Source organism: Danio rerio, chromosome 20 (assembly GCF_052040795.2).
Source record: "Danio rerio strain M-AB ecotype USA chromosome 20, GRCz13ab, whole genome shotgun sequence".
Classification (NCBI taxonomy): domain Eukaryota; kingdom Metazoa; phylum Chordata; class Actinopteri; order Cypriniformes; family Danionidae; genus Danio; species Danio rerio.
Genome location: NC_141040.1, coordinates 56738209 through 56755000, shown reverse-complemented (window position 1 = coordinate 56755000; position 16792 = coordinate 56738209). Strand labels below are relative to the sequence as shown.

Sequence of the window (16792 nt, the reverse complement as noted above, 5' to 3'; positions counted from 1 at the left end):
TCTTTCAGTTTCTGCTGATGATCTGAATCAGGTGTGGTTGGTTAAAGAGATATGGAAAATGTGCAGAGCTGGTGGTCCTCCATGAACGTGGTTGAGAAACACTTAAGACAGACATAAGTGGGATTTAAAGGCATAGCTCACCCCAAAATTTAAATGAGCCCAAAATTTACTCTCCCTCAAGCCATCCTCAGTCTAAATGCTTCAGACAAACACAGGAGAAGTTTAAAATGTTATCCTGGCTCTTCATGCTGTATAAAGTGGTTTTGTTAGTGACTTTTATTTTGAATTAACAAATTACTTCATATTAAATATATAATCCGTATAAGTGATTCTCAACCACATTCCTGGAGGACCACCAGCACTGCAGGTTTTGGATATCTCCTTTATCATTACAGGTCTTTCAGTCTCTGTTAATGAGCTGATGATCTGAATCTGGTGTGTTTGGTTAAGGAGATACGGAGAATGTGCAGAGCTGGTGGTCCTTCAGGAACGTGGTTGAGAAACACTGAAATAAGACATAAGTGGGTTTTAAAGGGACAGTTCACTCTAATATTACAATTAGCCCATAATTTACTCCTCCGTTTGTTTGTTTTTTTGTTAGATGATCACAGTCGGAGTAGTTTTTAAATTGTACTCTGGCTCTTCATGCTGTATAAAGTTGTTGGTTAGGGACTTTTATTTTGAAGCTTTCAAAAACGCATCAATTTGTCGACAAACGAACCCATACTCTGTCTTATAAAGCAGATTTTGTTTTTGTTATAAAAATATTTCTAAGTTTTAAATGATAAACTGCAAACAATCACTTCATGTATATTATATTAAATATATATTCCGTATATCAGTGTTTCTCAACCATGTTCCTGGAGGACCACCAGCACTGCGTTTTTTTTGATGTCTCCTTTGTCTGTCACACCCATTCCAGGTCTTTCAGTCTTTGCTGATGATCTGAATCAGGTGTGTTTGGTTAAGGAGATATGGAGAATGTGCAGAGCTGGTGGTCCTCAAGGAATGTGGTTGAGAAACACTTAAAATAAGACATAAGTGGGATTTAAAGGCATAGTTCACCACAAAATTTAAATCAGGCCATAGTTTACTCTCCCTCAAGCCATCCTCAGTCTATATACTTCAGACAAACACAGTAGGAGGAGTTTAAAATGTTATCCTGGCTCTTCATGCTGTATAAAGTGGTTTTGTTAGTGACTTTTATTTTGAATTAATAAATTACTTCATATTAAATATATAATCCGTATAAGTGATTCTCAACCACGTTCCTGGAGGACCACCAGAATGTTTTGGATGTCTCTTCACTTTTGTCTGTCACACCATTACAGGTCTTTCAGTCTCTGCTGATGATCTGAATCAGGTGTGTTTGCTTAAAGAGACATGGTAAACGTGCAGAGCTGGTGGTCTACCAGGAACGTGGTTGAGAAACACTGAAATAAGACATAAGTGGGATTTAAAGGCATAGTTCATCACAAAACTTAAATCAGCCTATAATTTACTCTCTCTCAAGCCATCCTCTGCTTATACACTTCTTATTCATAAGTGTCAAGAGTTTTTAATGTTATCCTGCCTCTTCATACTGTATACAGTTGTTGGGTAGTGACTTTTATTTTGAAGCTTTCTAAAGCACATCAATTTATTGCCAAAATAACCCACACTCTGTGTTATAAAACAGATCTATGTGTTTTTGTAACACAAATATTCCTAATTTTTGAACTCTAAGCATTCGCTTCTTGTAGCATTCTAACGCAGTATATGACGGGTCGACGCGTGTGTGCAGCTTTATTAAGAGTGATACACTGTCTAACATTATACAGTAATGCCAAGCCGACCAGTTTACTTGTTGGGCGTCATCTTTAGGTGGTAAACAAACTGTGTGGGAAATGGTTCCTGACAGATGTGTCTATTCCTGGAGCTTGCATCTTACGTCGAGTCAGACGTTTCTAGTGCTATAAATAGGCGATTACATTTGTGAAAGAATGTCATTATCCAGACTATATAACCTTAATCATAGTGCATAGTGTGTGTGTTTAAATAAATAAATAAACATTTATACATTCAGTATAATTTAGATTCGATCATTTTATTTTATCTGACTTTCTTTAATAAATGTAATAACCTTGTCATAGAAATCTCTGACTTGATGCGAGACACATTCAAAGGAAAGGGAGTGACTGCAATTTATTTTTTAATAAATAATACAGCATATTTCCAAATCCAAATCCAATTCTAGTAGGTGGCAGTAATTTAAACCGCAAAACAATAATAAAACTACATAAATCAAGAAGAAAAAGAAGATTCAGGGGGTTTGGTATTGAGTTTATAATTTAATGATTAAAAAATTATAAATATTTATTTTATGAAAACACATGAATTGGTTTTATTAGACATAAATTAACCCCCTGGTGGGGTATGGGTTAGTTTGACCACAAACCTATGCACTAAATATGTACTTTTCAAAATAAAAGTCTATCAACACCACTATATATGCAGTATAATGGTGTTGTGACTTTTATTTTGAAAAGTGCATAGTCAGTGCATTAATTTGTGGTAAATAAAACCCAGGGAAAAGAAGAACCATAAAGAAGAAGATGAAGAGCCAAGATAAAATGTAAAACTACTCCGATTGTGTTGGTTTGACTCAAAACAGGCATTTAAACCCAACATGACTTGAGGGTGAGTAAATAACGTGGTGGTTTTCATATTAGGCTGAACTGACCCTTTAATTCAGGGGTGCCCAAATTCGGTTCTGGAGAGATGGTGTCCTGCATATTTTACCTCCAACCCCAATTAAACACACCAGAAGCAACTAATCAAGCTCTTACTAGGTAAACTAGAAACTTCCAGGCAGATGTGTGGACATACCTGCCAACACTCCTGTTTTTCCCGGGAGTCTCCCGTATTTCAGACCCATCTCCCGTATTGTTCTGCTTTTTGGTACAGACCCCTTGCGTATCAAACCCAACGCGCAACCATCTCCATACCCGCTCCCCGCTCTTCAGTTCAGCCACCCAATAACCCAAATGTTGGCAGGTATGCCTGTTGAAGGAAGTTGGAGCTAAACTATGCAGGACACCGGCCCTCCAGGACAGAGTTTGGACACCCCTGCTTTAACTGCAGCTTTATCTCTCCTGTAGGATGATTCAGTTCTTCTTCTGCTTGTTTCCAAGTTCTCGAGCTCTTTCTGACGCCGCCTCCACCGCGCCAATCGCAGCCGCTCTGAATCCTCCTTTCTCCAGCGCGTGGATGCCGTGAATGGTGGTTCCTCCAGGAGTGCAAACCTCGGCCTTCAGCTCCGCCGGCAGCTTCCCGGAGTCCCGCAGTAACACTCCAGCACCCTGAACACACACGCACAGACATCTACATGACATCTCTAGGACCAGTCATCCAGAAACATGGATTTTCCTACCACTGCTATGCTGATGATACCCAGCTATACCTCTCTTTTCATCCTGATGATCTCTCGGTTCCAGCTCGCATCTCAGCCTGCCTGTCAGACATTTCACACTGGATGAAAGATCATCATCTTCAGCTGAACCTCACGAAAACAGAAATGCTTGTAGTTTCTGCCAACCCGACTCTACACCATAACTTTTCAATCCAGATGGATGGGGCAACCATTACTGCATACAAAATGGTGAAAAGCCTTGGAGTAACGATTGATGAACAACTAAACTTCTCTGACCACATTTCTAGAACTGCTGATTCGCACTCTGATTCGCACTCTATAACATCAGAAAGGTCCGACCCTTCCTATCTGAACATGCAGCTCAACTCCTTGTTCAAGCTCTTGTTCTCTCCAGACTGGACTATTGCAACTCTCTACTAGCCGGGCTTCCAGCTAACTCTATCAAACCTCTTCAGCTGCTTCAGAACGTAGCAGCATGAGTGGTCTTCAATGAACCTAAAAGAGCACATGTCACTCCGCTGCTCATCCGTTTGCACTGGCTGCCAGTTGCTGCTCGCATCAAATTCAAAGCTCTGATGTTTGCCTACAAAGCGACTTCTGGCTTTGCTCCTTATCTGCTCTCACTTCTGCAGATGTATGTGTCCTCCAGAAACTTGCGTTCTGTGAATGAACAGAAAGTCCCAAAGAGGGAAGAAATCACTTTCCCGAACGCTCGCATTCAATCTGCCCAGTTGGTGGAATGAACTCCCTAACTGCATCAGAACGGCAGAGTCACTCGCTGTCTTCAAGAAACAACTAAAAACTCAACTATTTAGTCTCCACTACACTTCCTAATCTGCAATTGCCTCTCTGGCTCCACTACTAACTGTACTACAAAAAAAATTACTAATGTTTTGCGTCTTACACTTTACACACCTAAAACTTGTCTACAGCACTTATTCATTGTTGCTCTTAGTTGTGTAAATTGCTTCCTTGTCCTCATTTGTAAATCGATTTGGATAAAAGTGTCTGCTAAATGACTAAATGTAAATGTAAATTTGTGTTTTAAACTACACATGAAAATTACTTTAAAAATAAAAAAAAAATGTTTAAATGGAGCGACAGAATGTTTTTTAGAGAAAACAAAGTTGCAAAAATGACAGTTTTAAACTATTTTACCTCCAACAACGATTAACAAAAATTCTAACAAGCACATAAAAGGATAAATAAATAGAAAGAAAAAATAAATCACTTTTAAACTGCAGCCATAAGATATAAAAAAAATCAAATAAGTAAGTAAAAATGTAATTCTAGCAAATAACAGCAAATTATACTAAATAAAATGTTAAAATCTCCTGATGCATTTAGTTTTGCCTGCTTAAACTTCTCTGCTAAACCCGTCTGGCTATTAAATGCAGAAAATATAAAACACCCACCAGTATTGTCTGTGCTGCAATGCGTCGAGCCAGAGTGCTGGGCATCCCCATCTTAACAGCACCATCTGCCAGCGCCTCCGCGAACACATACACCTGTGAAAAACACACACAGCTGGAAAACCGCGACAAAAAAAAAAAAAAAAAAATCCCCCAATCCAGTCCCGAAACACTGAAAACTGATGAAACGACACCTGAAATCTCTGCATGTAGATGATCTCCGTAAATAAAAACACTTATACCATCAGAAAGTACTTTGTCATACTTTTGGCAGATGATTTATGTATCAAACTCGAACTAATATGGCATAAAACATAATCGGTGGCATTTGCAGGAGCGCAGACAGATGCTCAAGACAGTTCTGGAGGGAATAATAATATTAATTTTTTCCTTCTGGAGGAGATCACATCACTGTACTTCCCTAACATGATGTGCAAGACAATCGCAGCTTTTGCTAAATAGTAAAGGCAATTTATTTACTTATTGTTCAGCTCCACTTCACATTACAGCGAACAGCAGAGATGCGTCTTGCATGCTTTACAAATCTTTTGTTTCGAATCAGTTTTGAATCAATATTTATAGTTTATTTAGAGCTAGTGTAGTTAGATTACCGCTTCAGTATAGGTTGAAAATAGCTCTTAAGTTGAATATGAATGAATAGTCAATATACGAATGAATATTAGTTTATAATAGCTATTATACAACAGTTCTGTCTGGTTCTTGAATCTGATTGGCTGATAGCCGTGCTATATATTTTGCCAGTAACATCACACAAAGGCCTCTTCCCCCTTCACTGTGTATTACTCCGCCCAGATACAGCAAGCAACAAGCAGAGACTCTACAGTTTGACAAATTTTACTGTTGTTAGACAACAAAATGTACTTTTGAGGCTTTTCTTAGTGGAGATTGTAGTTGTTTAGATTGCAACTATGCAGTTTATATGAAAGAACAGTGGCTATTTTAAAATATTTACAATTTCTAAGAGAGCTTGTCGGCGGCCACAAGATGGTGCCAGAACCGCATAATAAGCCCTTGCTTAGTGTGTTTTCCTGAGCGCAAATAAAAAAGCTGAAAACGGAAGCCTCGTGGTTAAGGTGGACTGGATAGAGTCAATAAGAAGCTGCGAATAAGAAGCTGGATTCAGCCTCGTCCCTCCTTATCGCAAACACAACAGCAGTCTGGTAAGTTAGTGATTGCTCGTTTTTTTTTCGAGGTTAATTATTGTGATATTGTAACGGTCGCTTAATGTTTGATATGCATTGTGTATAAGTGTCCCCTTTAAGAGGACTATTCCTGTGGTTGTTTTACCTTTGAGATGTAAGCACGCATGTATGGGAGCTCAGTTCAGTTCATTTCGATAATGTAACATTTTATTTTGCGACGGATGTTTGAGTCTTTTTCTTTTCCTTTTGTCGTTGACTGTCATGTATGTAGTCGTGCTGAATATCTGGAGCTGTCCGCGATTCAAGTCATGCCGTGTGAAAGGAGTTGACTGAAAATAACATCAGCGATCACCTACAGCCAATGAGAGAGCAGCTTTCATTTATGTGTGTGTGTGTGTACCATTGGTACCTGCAGGTAAGCAGGAGGTTGGGGGAGAAGTTAAAAGCCCTCTTCGTTTTATTTGGACTCAAGAAATGGAGGAAAAACTAGTGGAGGTTTGGCAGGAGCACCGTGTCTGTTTGACGTTTCATACAGAAAGTTAAAAAAGAAAGTTGAGGTGACATTGCTGATTCCCTTCAAACCCAGGTGAGCAAATATGCACATTTTCTACCCCATTAAAGGCTTCTTTCATGTTTTTGGCTGTGAGACGTAGTTTGGACGAAGTTGTCTGTGATTCTTCCTATAGTAAAGTCATGCAATGTGAAATCCATCTTGCAGTGTGAACAAAGCAGCGACCAAACGCTAGCGCAGATAGTCATGCAGTGTGAACACATCTGTGACACGACTACTTTGAAAATCACGCAGTCTGAACTCGGCATAAGAGACACTGCCACACTGAGAGGCTCTTTTTATAAACAATTGTGTTGCCAATTGACCTATTAAGTGCAAAATTGACCCTCCAGCTGTTCCTAATATGTACATTTGACTTTTCTAGCCAGTTATTGCTATCTGTCGCAACCTTGAAAGCCTTGAAATCCAAAATGAGCCAACATTTGGCCTGAAATATTAAACATTTCTCACTTTCAACATTTGATATATTAGCTATATTCTATTGTAAATAAAATAAGATTATGAGATTTGTAAATTATTGCATTCCTTTCTTATTCACAATTTGTACAGAGTCCTTGATTTATTTTTATTTACTATTACTAACATCCTTTTAACTTTTTGTATCCACTCAATATAACCAAACATCCGTGATCGATTAAGTAGTGGAAAATCTTCTCTCGTTTACCCGTTTCGTTCCGTGCCCGTGAGACCAGTCAACAATCGTGCAGACAGTTTTTAGGACTTGTCCGTGTTTCTAAATCTCCTAAAATGTCCGGAATTCAACTTTTGCTTTCGCTTTCTAAAGCCCATATGCGTTTTTGCATTGCTTTTTTTAAAGACTACATTCGCCTGATTTCACAGCTGACAGCGCGCACAGCCGCAATACCAAGGGAAAAAGTAAATAACAGATTCATTAATCTAAATGACTCCGAAAAACTTTACTATGTACAGTTCTCAGAGAGGACGAAATGACATCTAAACTGGCTGCAAAACATGTACACCATTAGTAATGGTTAGCTAATCAATGCATGTGCCTTATTAAAAAATCTACTCATTTTAATCTGGCAATGGACCCTTCGCTAAGCCCCGCCCTCCTTAGTTACTGTTGCTATGCCTGTCAAGCTTTCATGCCTGGCACGGCTTGTTCAATGTGTGTGCGCCGGTTTCAGACATTGCCAGGGATATAATGTCATTTTTTGCGAACAGGTGAAATATCAGAGAAAAATTGTGCTTTTTCATAGTTCATTCATAGATAGAACAGCCAGAAAGGGGAAACTGATGGATTTGTGCTGAATATTAGCATCATTGACCCATAACAATGAACAGTAAGTCACCTATTACTGTCAGTATGTTTGTGTGCTCTTTACAAAGGACTGAAAAACAGCTTGGGGTAAAGTAAATTGATCGCAGCTGCTCAGTGATCATATCTCGGTTTTGTTCTGTTGATTTGTAATGTCAAATATTCGTAGCTTGATATAGATGGAAATATGAAGTTCAGTAAAGTTAGCAACAGATTTGCAGATTCAATAACTCGTGTCATTATGAACTATTCGCTATTAGTATGACTACATTACTAACGTTATGACGAAGGCTTAAACGGTGCATTACTCACAATATCAAGCAAAAAAAGGAATAAGACCGCTGTGAAACATGACCTGCTTTGTGTTTTTGTAGGAAACACAGTTTAGATCTGTTTAGGGTAAGAGGTGTGAGTTATTGCTGCCTTCTGACTGAATGTGTCTGGAATATCACAACAAAACCAACTTAGCTCCGCTCCTTTAGCGCCCCTCACACAGTTTGATCCACGCTGGCATTTCTCCTCTTGGGTTTTAGGTTTTGAAAAGGGAAAAAATTCCACCATCCCGTCCAAACTTTTAGGATACCGGTTATCAGATTTGCACAATCCATATGCACTCGCTCGAAAGCTTGACAGAGCCCCTGCACGTAGCTACAGTTGCTAAGCCACGATTGGTGGGTGGTGGTTTTTGGGCGTGGCTTAGGGAAGGGTCAATTATGATAAGTTTTTGAGAAATTTTCAGTTTTTATTAACTTTAGTCATTTATTTCTCATTTGCTGATTATTTTGATGATGTTAATATACTACATGGGCTATTTTATATACATATCTAAAATGCTTTGGCATTCAAGTTTGCTTTGAGCTTGAAAGAGAGAGAAAGAAGCAGATTTGACCTGTCAGTTGGTGCACACGTGGCTCCTGAAAAGCATAAATATATTTCTTTTTATTTCAGTCTTTTTAATTGCATTTATTAGTCACGCTTTCAACTTAAAGTATGTGATATGTTTGAAAAAGTCAACTCTAATGCACTCTTTGTCTGAGTTTTTGTTGCATTTGCACCATTTTGACCAGCAGGTGTCTCTAGCATGTGCTGTTTCAAAAGCTTTGCTTCTCCCATCACTACTTTTCAGTGTGTATTGGGGAGTCTTTTCTAACACAGAAAATCTACTCACGAATGCGACGCCGCTCCCACTCAAGCCCACGTGGGCGTCGATCCAGGACTCGGGTCCAAACTCCACCAACCCACAGGGGCCAAGAAGCGTCTTCAGGAGGGTCTCCTCCTGCTCTCCCGCATGGGAGCCGCAGGACAGGAGTAATGCACCCTCCAGGAGCATACAGGGAAGATTCGGCATTATACGGATTACATGTGTTCCAGCAGGCAACAGCTGGAAAACACAAGAGACACGGACAACAATGTAGTATAGTTATACTAGTTAAATATACCTTACAGTCTCGAGTTATTTGTTTATATTACCATAGTCGTTGTGTTACCATCGCAATTATAGAACAAAATACAGCCATACAATTACAGTTGCTGTGTTACCGTAGCAACTATAGAATAGAATACAGCCATACAACTATAGTCACTGTTACCGTAGCAACTATAAAATAGAACACAATCATATAATTATACTGGCTGTGTTACCGTAGCAACTATAGAACGGCACACAGCAATACAATTGTAGTCGCTGAGTTGCCTTAGCAACTATAGAACGGAATACAGCCATACAACTATAGTCGCTGTGTTGCCGTATCAACTATAGAATGGAACACAGCAATTCACTTTTAGTCGCTGTATTAACCTAGCAACTATAGAACGGAACACAGCCGTACAACTATAGTCGCTGAGTTGCCGTAGCAACTATAGAACGGAACACAGCCATACAACTATAGTCGCTGCGTTGCCGTATCAACTATAGAACGGAACACAGCAATACACTTTTAGTCGCTGTATTAACCTAGCAACTATAGAACGGAACACAGCCATACAACTATAGTCGCTGAGTTGCCGTAGCAACTATAGAACGGAATACAGCCATACAATTATAGTCGCTGTATTAACGTAGCAACTATAGAACGGAACACAGCAATTCAACTAGTTGCTGTGTTGCCGTAGCAACTATAGAACGGAATACAGCCATACAATTATAGTCGCTGTATTAACGTAGCAACTATAGAACGGAACACAACAATTCAACTAGTTGCTGTGTTACCGTAGCAACTACAGAACGGGACACAGCTGTACAACTACAGTCGCTGTGCTACCGGGGCAACTATAGAATAGAATATAGCCGTACTTCTATAGTCGCTGTGCTACTGTAGCAACTTTAAAATGGAATACAGCCATACATTTATGGTCACTGCGTTGCCGTAGCAAGTACAGAAGAGAACACAGCCATACAACTATAGTTGCTGTTACCATAGCAACTATAAAACAGAACACAGCCATACAACTATAGTCGCCGTGTTACCGTAGCAACTATAGAACAGAACACAGCCTTACAACTATAGTCGCTGTGCTACCGTAGCAACTATAAAAAGGAACACAGCCATACAATTATAGTCACTGTGTTGCCGTAGCAACTATAAAATAGAACACGGCCATACAACTATGGTCACTGTGTTACTGTAGCAACTATAGAACAGAATACAGCCATACAATTAGTTGCTGTTACAGTGGCAACCATAGAATAAAATACAATTAACAAACTGTGATAATGTGAGAAATGTTGAAGGTGTAAAATAATTTTGATTTCACTGTATGAATTCAAACAAAACAATAAAGTGTAAGGATAACTATCAATTTACATAAAACATAAAAAGTGAAAGTATGTAAATGGTCACCTCCTCGAGTGTTGCTATAGTGATTCCGGCAGCCATGGAAACGATGATGTGTTCCTTGGTGACTTCCTGTGAGATTTCTTTTAGGACTTGTGGAATGATGTGAGGTTTGACAGCCAGAAAGATCAAACGAGAGCCTCCAACAACCTCATGATTGGAATGAGTGACTGAAACACCTTTCTCCTGTAGGAGCATCAACACAAACCTGTTACAATACTGCAGAAATATGGATACAAGATCTCATAAACTACAAATGTTCTAAACTTTATCCATTTAAAAATGTCAGGTGTGCTTTTGTTTTCTAAACATTAAAATATCAAATATTTTTAATCTTTGTTGTTTGCTGTTTGTAAGTAAAGCCAAATGGAGTATTATTTGGTGTCATCACTTGTGCTACTTTTATATATACACAGTTGAAAGCAGAAGTTTACATACACTGTATAAAAAGGCACATCACCATTTAAAAAAGTCAGATGTTAATGTGACTAAAACTTTACTCTTTTAGGTAAGTGAGGATGATCACATGTGTTATGCTTAACAGCAGAATAATGAAATAGTTATTTGTTGAGAAATTGTTATACTTTTCTTGAAAGTCAAGTTTACATACAATAAGATTATTCTGCCTCTGAAAAAGCTCAGATGATGATGTCAAGGTTTTGGAAGTTTCTGATTGGCTAATTGACATTTTTTGAGTTATTTGGAGGCACAACTGTAGAATAGTATTGAAGGAAAAGCTCAAACACACTGCTTCCTTGTGTGACCACATGGGGAAATCAACAAGCCAGAATCAACAACAAAGCCAGATTACAATGTGCTAAATGACACTGGGAAAAAGACTAATGTCTGGAGACATGTCCTGTGCTCTGATGGAGCTAAGATTGAACTGTTTGGCCATAATGAGCAGTGTTAAATTTGGAGGACAAAGGGGAAAGCGCACAAGCAAAGGAACACCATCTTTAAGTTGTGGGACTGTTTTGCTGCAGGAGGGACTGGTCCACTTTACAGCATAGATGGCATCATGAAGAAACAACGTCATGTAGAAATACTGAAGCAACATCTCAAGGAGATTAAAACTTGGCCACTAATTGGTCTTCCAAACAGACCATGACCCTAAGCATACTTATAAACTTGTTAAAATGTGCTTTGAGGACAACAGAGTGAATGTTTTGGAGTGGCCATCACAAAGCCCTGATCTCAATCCTAAAGAAAATGTGTGAGCGGAGTTGAAAAAGCTTGTGCGAGCAAGACAGCCTACAAATCTGACTCAGTCACAGCAATTCTGTCAGGAGGAATGGGCCAAAATTCTTGCCAACTATTGTGAGAAGCTTGTGGAAGGAGACCCAAAACATTTGACCAAAGTTTTACAATTTAATAGCAAAGCTAAAAAATACCAAGGAAATGTGTGAAAACTTTTGACTGTCTAGAAATTAATACAAAATTCTCAAAAAAAGAATTCTCTAATTATTCTGGCATTTAGCAAATAATTTAGGTAATCCTGAAGCTAAAATAGTAAACGTTTAGTATGATTTACCATCAGACATTTTTTAAAATGCTTATATTGCTTTTTTAGAATGTCTGTAAACCTCAGATTTTAACCGTGTGTGTGTGTGTGTGTGTGTGTGTGTGTGTGTGTGTGTGTGTATATATATATATATATATATATATAGCTATTTTTAAAAAATTGTATTTATTCATTTTCGGCTTAGTCCCTTTATTAATCATGGGTCGCCACAGCGGAATGAACCACCAACTTATCCAGCATATGTTTATGCAGGGAATGCCCTTCCAGCCGCAACCCATCACTGGGAAACACACTCATTCATACACTACGGTCAATTCACCTGTACTGCATGTCTTTGGACTTGTGGGGGAAACCGTAGAACATTTTATTATATCAAAATATTTCTTTACATTTTTTTTTTGGAAAAGCGTAATTTAAATGTTCATAAGGTCTTACCTTAAAGCGAGGAAGGTTGTTCATGGATGGAGCACTAATAATTATATTACTTGGTGGAACCTTCCCTATAACATAAAAAATAAAAGCAATAAAATGTCAATAAAACCACACAAATCACACGTAAGGGTGTCACGATCCTCCAAATCCTCGATTCGATTACATTTTCGATTCTAAAGTCACGATTCGATTAGATTTTCGATTATGAATAATTAATTAATTAATGACCAATTAATTATTTGTAGCCTACCGTTTAAACTACCTGACCTGCATGGTCTTTGTTTTACCCATAAACAAATCATACAGTAAATGAATAAAGGCAAGTTACACACATAATTACACCTGTCAATCACTTTTTTCTCGTGAATAGGCAGTGATCTGTGTCGTTATAATGGCGTCAGTAAAAAAAGACACACAACCAACAGGAACCAGCCAACAGTATCTGAGGCGTGCGCTAAAATGACTAAGTACTTGTGTGAAAGTAAAAGATGGAAGCAGTCTTAACTAGGTTAATTAGGTTAACCAGGCAGGTTAGGGTAATTAGGCAAGTTATTGTATAACGATGGTTTGTTCTGGAGACAGTTTGAAAAATAATTAGCTTAAGGAACTAATAAATTTGACCTTAAAATGGTTCATAAAAAATTAAGAACTGCTTTAATTCTAGTCAAAATAAAACAAATAAGACTTTGTTCAGAGGAAAAAATATTATCAGACATACTATCAACATTTCCTTGCTCTGTTAAACATAATTTAGGACATATTTTAAAAAGAAAAAAACAACAAAGGGGGGCTAATAACTCTGACTTCCACTGTATATATATTTACAGTAATTTTTTTTATGTTTTTAAGAAAACTTATTCAGTTCATCAAGGCTACATTTATTAAATGTAAAAAATGTTAAATTGTTAAATATTTATCAAAAATTTAAATAACTGCTTTGTTATTGTATGTAATTTCAAATAAAATGATTACCCCAGACATTATTGCTTTTATTACTATTACCATTAATAAATATAATAATAATTAATATTAGTGATTTCTGAAGGATCATGTGACTGGAGTAATGAAGCTGAAATTTCATCTTTAAAATCACTGGAATAAATGAATAAATTAAATGATAAAGTACTTTTGAACAGTTATTTTATGCAACATTTCACAATTTGTATTTATGATGAAATAATTGCAGCCTTGGTGAGCAGAAGAAGCTTAGTTTAACATATTTAACAATCATACTGACCCCAAACTTTTGACCAGTTGTGTATAGAATATTTTATAAGCAAAAATGTGCCCTTTAATTTTAACAACTCACAGACATCGTCACCGAATATAAAGCAGAGGTCAGACTTTCTCATATATACAAAGCCTCATTTCAATTGTCAGGTTTTGTAAAAATCGATCTATTGAATTAATCAATCTATAAAAGAAACGTTGGCTAGAATTCTGCATTATAGGCTTAAATTATAGAGAGACATAGCAGATGAACTCAGATCAATGTAAATCTTTCTTTCGAGCTGTCAGTGCAGAAATGAACAAAACAACAGGCCTAATACAACATATTATACGATTAAAATATGGAAAAAAAAAAAAAAAAAAAATATATATATATATATATATATATATATATATATATATATATATATATATATATATAAGGTTCAAAAGCACGTAGGTTTGTTATAAATTAAACTACTGTTATATTTTTTTCCTACTGAATGTACTTGACATGATACTAGACACTTTATAAACAGAACTGTTGATATAATGCAGTTATTTAAGGTACTGTCAGGTATTTGTTGACCTGAGGCGATGATTCCCTGCGCGACGCCAAACGCCATGTTTCCCGCTCCGATGAATCCGATCTTAATCTGAAACACATCCTGAATTCACAACAGACATTTTATTTCACAATCATAATACTGGAGATGCTGCTGCTGACATCTGTTCACTAAACAACATTTAATCAGCAGGTTAATATAGTATATGGTCAACAAAACCTACTCACGGGTGAATCGCTGGTCTTGTCTGAAGCACCTGACAGACTCATGGTAAGTTTGATAAAGACGCAGCAGCAGCAGCTAAATTGTTAACTTGATCCCTGTTTAATTTGTAAACTCTTCTCACATGGATGGCATTTTCTTCAGGACTTACAGTACAGACTCGAAACTATAGCATGTACACTGCTGACATCTGCTGGACTGGAGCAAGATACAACACACAACGTCAACAATATATCCAGCAGATCAGTGTTGCTGTAATTCCTGATCCATGGAAAGAAGAATTAGACGAGGTAAGGAGTAAACTATATTTACTATTATATTAAATGCATATGTTGCATGTAATTTTGGTATATGATATATTATTAAAGTATTAAAATAAAGTAGGCTGCATAATTACTCACTGGAGATTTTAGATGTAATAAATTACAATAAATGACTCCAGCTTCAGTATAAACTTGTTAGTCAGTAGTCATTTTCTGTGTCAAGCTCTGATCTGTATTCTCCAGTCCAGAGCTTCACTGCCCAGTGTTTGCATTTTAATGTATACATTTATTTATTTATGTTAACATTTTAGTGATTTCTTGTTTACGTTTCTTGTTTGTTTACCCTTTAGTTTAATGATATACAGTGAGGTCAATAAGTATTTGATCATGCTGTGATTTTTTAAACATCTACAAAGAAATCATAGAGAGGTCTACATTTTCAGCAGAGGTGCATTTCCACTGTGAGAGACAGAATCAAACAATTAAAATTCAGAAAATTCGGGGGGGGGGGGGGGGGGATTTAATTTAATTATTTAATTTAATTAATTAATTTAATTTAATAGATTTACAAGCATGGACTATTCAATGCATTAAATTTTAAATACTGTAAAAAAATGTGTTCTTTTAATTTACATTTATGTATATGACACTTGCCTATTAAATATGAATATATATATATAAATGTTAAAATATGCATAAAATAACATCTTTCCTTGGTAAATTAGCATTTTTATAATGTTAAAAATAAAAGAGAAACATAAAGGCAGTGAAGAAATAAATGAACATCACTTTCTGGCTTCATAAAAGCTACATTCATTCATTCATTCTAATTCAGCTTAGTCCTTTATTTATCAGGGGTCACCACAGTGGAATGAACCGCCAACTATTCCAGCACACAGCGGATGCCCTTCCAGCTGCAACCCAGTACTGGAAAACACCCATAGACACTCATTCACACACACACTCATACACAACGGCCAATTTAGTTAATCAATTCCCCTATAGCGCAAAAAGAGTAGGACAGAACCCTGACGAACACCGCGAGAAACCATAGCAGTAAATGACTTATAGACCAATATAGGAGACTGATATAATGTTGACGACAGGAGAGATAAGAAGTAAACCAACATAAGAAATGCAAAGAAGCACCAAACGCAGCAGCAGTGTCAAACTCAATTCCTGGAGGGCCGATGCCCTGCACAGTTTAGTTCCAATCCTGCTCCAACACACTTACCTGTAGGTTTCAAACAAGCCTGAAGGACTCGATTAGTTTGATCAGGTGTGTTTGATTAGGGTTGGAACTAAACTGTGCAGAGCTGCGGCCCTTTTGGAACTGAGTTTGACACCTGTGTGCTAGAAAAACCCAAACACTAGACAAGTCATCAAATACACATGTAAGACAGACTTCTTTATTTCTGTGTATTTGGTGACATTAAGTACCTTAATGTCACTGTATTGTTTACAATTTTTTATTACATATGTATATTTCTTAGACCACATTTATGTGCAATGTATATACTGTAAATTTTCTAAATTTTCTTTTTTTCTTAAACTCTACTATTTTTTATATATATATTTTATATTAATGTTAAGCACCTTGGGTCTGAGAGTAACGCAATTTCGATTCTCTGTATGTCTTGTACATGTGGCTGAATTGACAATAAAGCTGACTTTGACTTGACTTTGACTAGTCGAGTTTTAAGCTATTATTTAGACATCATTTAGATTTTCACTGACAGCCTAAGTTTAGCCTTGTTTTTTTTTATTCATTCATTTTTCCTTTGGCTTAGTACCTTTTTTTTTATCAAGGGTGGCTACAGCGGAATGAACCGCCAACTATTCCAGCATGTGTTTTACACAGCGGATGTCCTTTCAGCCGCAACCCAGTACTGGGAACACCCATT

The 16792-nt window shown here is 37.2% G+C and overlaps 2 protein-coding genes across 4 annotated transcripts in view; both read right to left on the bottom strand.

Moving 5' to 3' along the window:
* pycr3 (pyrroline-5-carboxylate reductase 3) overlaps positions 1–14767 on the bottom strand; it is a 540655-nt gene extending 525888 nt beyond the window's left edge. The window contains exons 1-7 of one of the 2 annotated variants that reach the window (NM_001044938.1): positions 14631–14725; positions 14427–14505; positions 12632–12696; positions 10678–10857; positions 9006–9218; positions 4828–4920; positions 2308–3341 (exon numbers count right to left, since the gene is read on the bottom strand). In NM_001044938.1, coding sequence (NP_001038403.1) covers positions 3147–3341; positions 4828–4920; positions 9006–9218; positions 10678–10857; positions 12632–12696; positions 14427–14505; positions 14631–14672 — 867 coding nt within the window. In that variant the 5' untranslated portion in view covers positions 14673–14725 and the 3' untranslated portion in view covers positions 2308–3146. Of the gene's footprint in view, positions 1–2307; positions 3342–4827; positions 4921–6244; positions 9219–10677; positions 10858–12631; positions 12697–14426; positions 14506–14630 lie in introns of those variants that run through there. The other variant, XR_015517754.1, reaches the window with a different exon arrangement.
* Positions 1–16792, bottom strand: part of arhgap39 (Rho GTPase activating protein 39) — a 297080-nt gene that overhangs the window by 92117 nt on the left and 188171 nt on the right. The gene's annotated exons all lie outside the window — the stretch shown is intronic.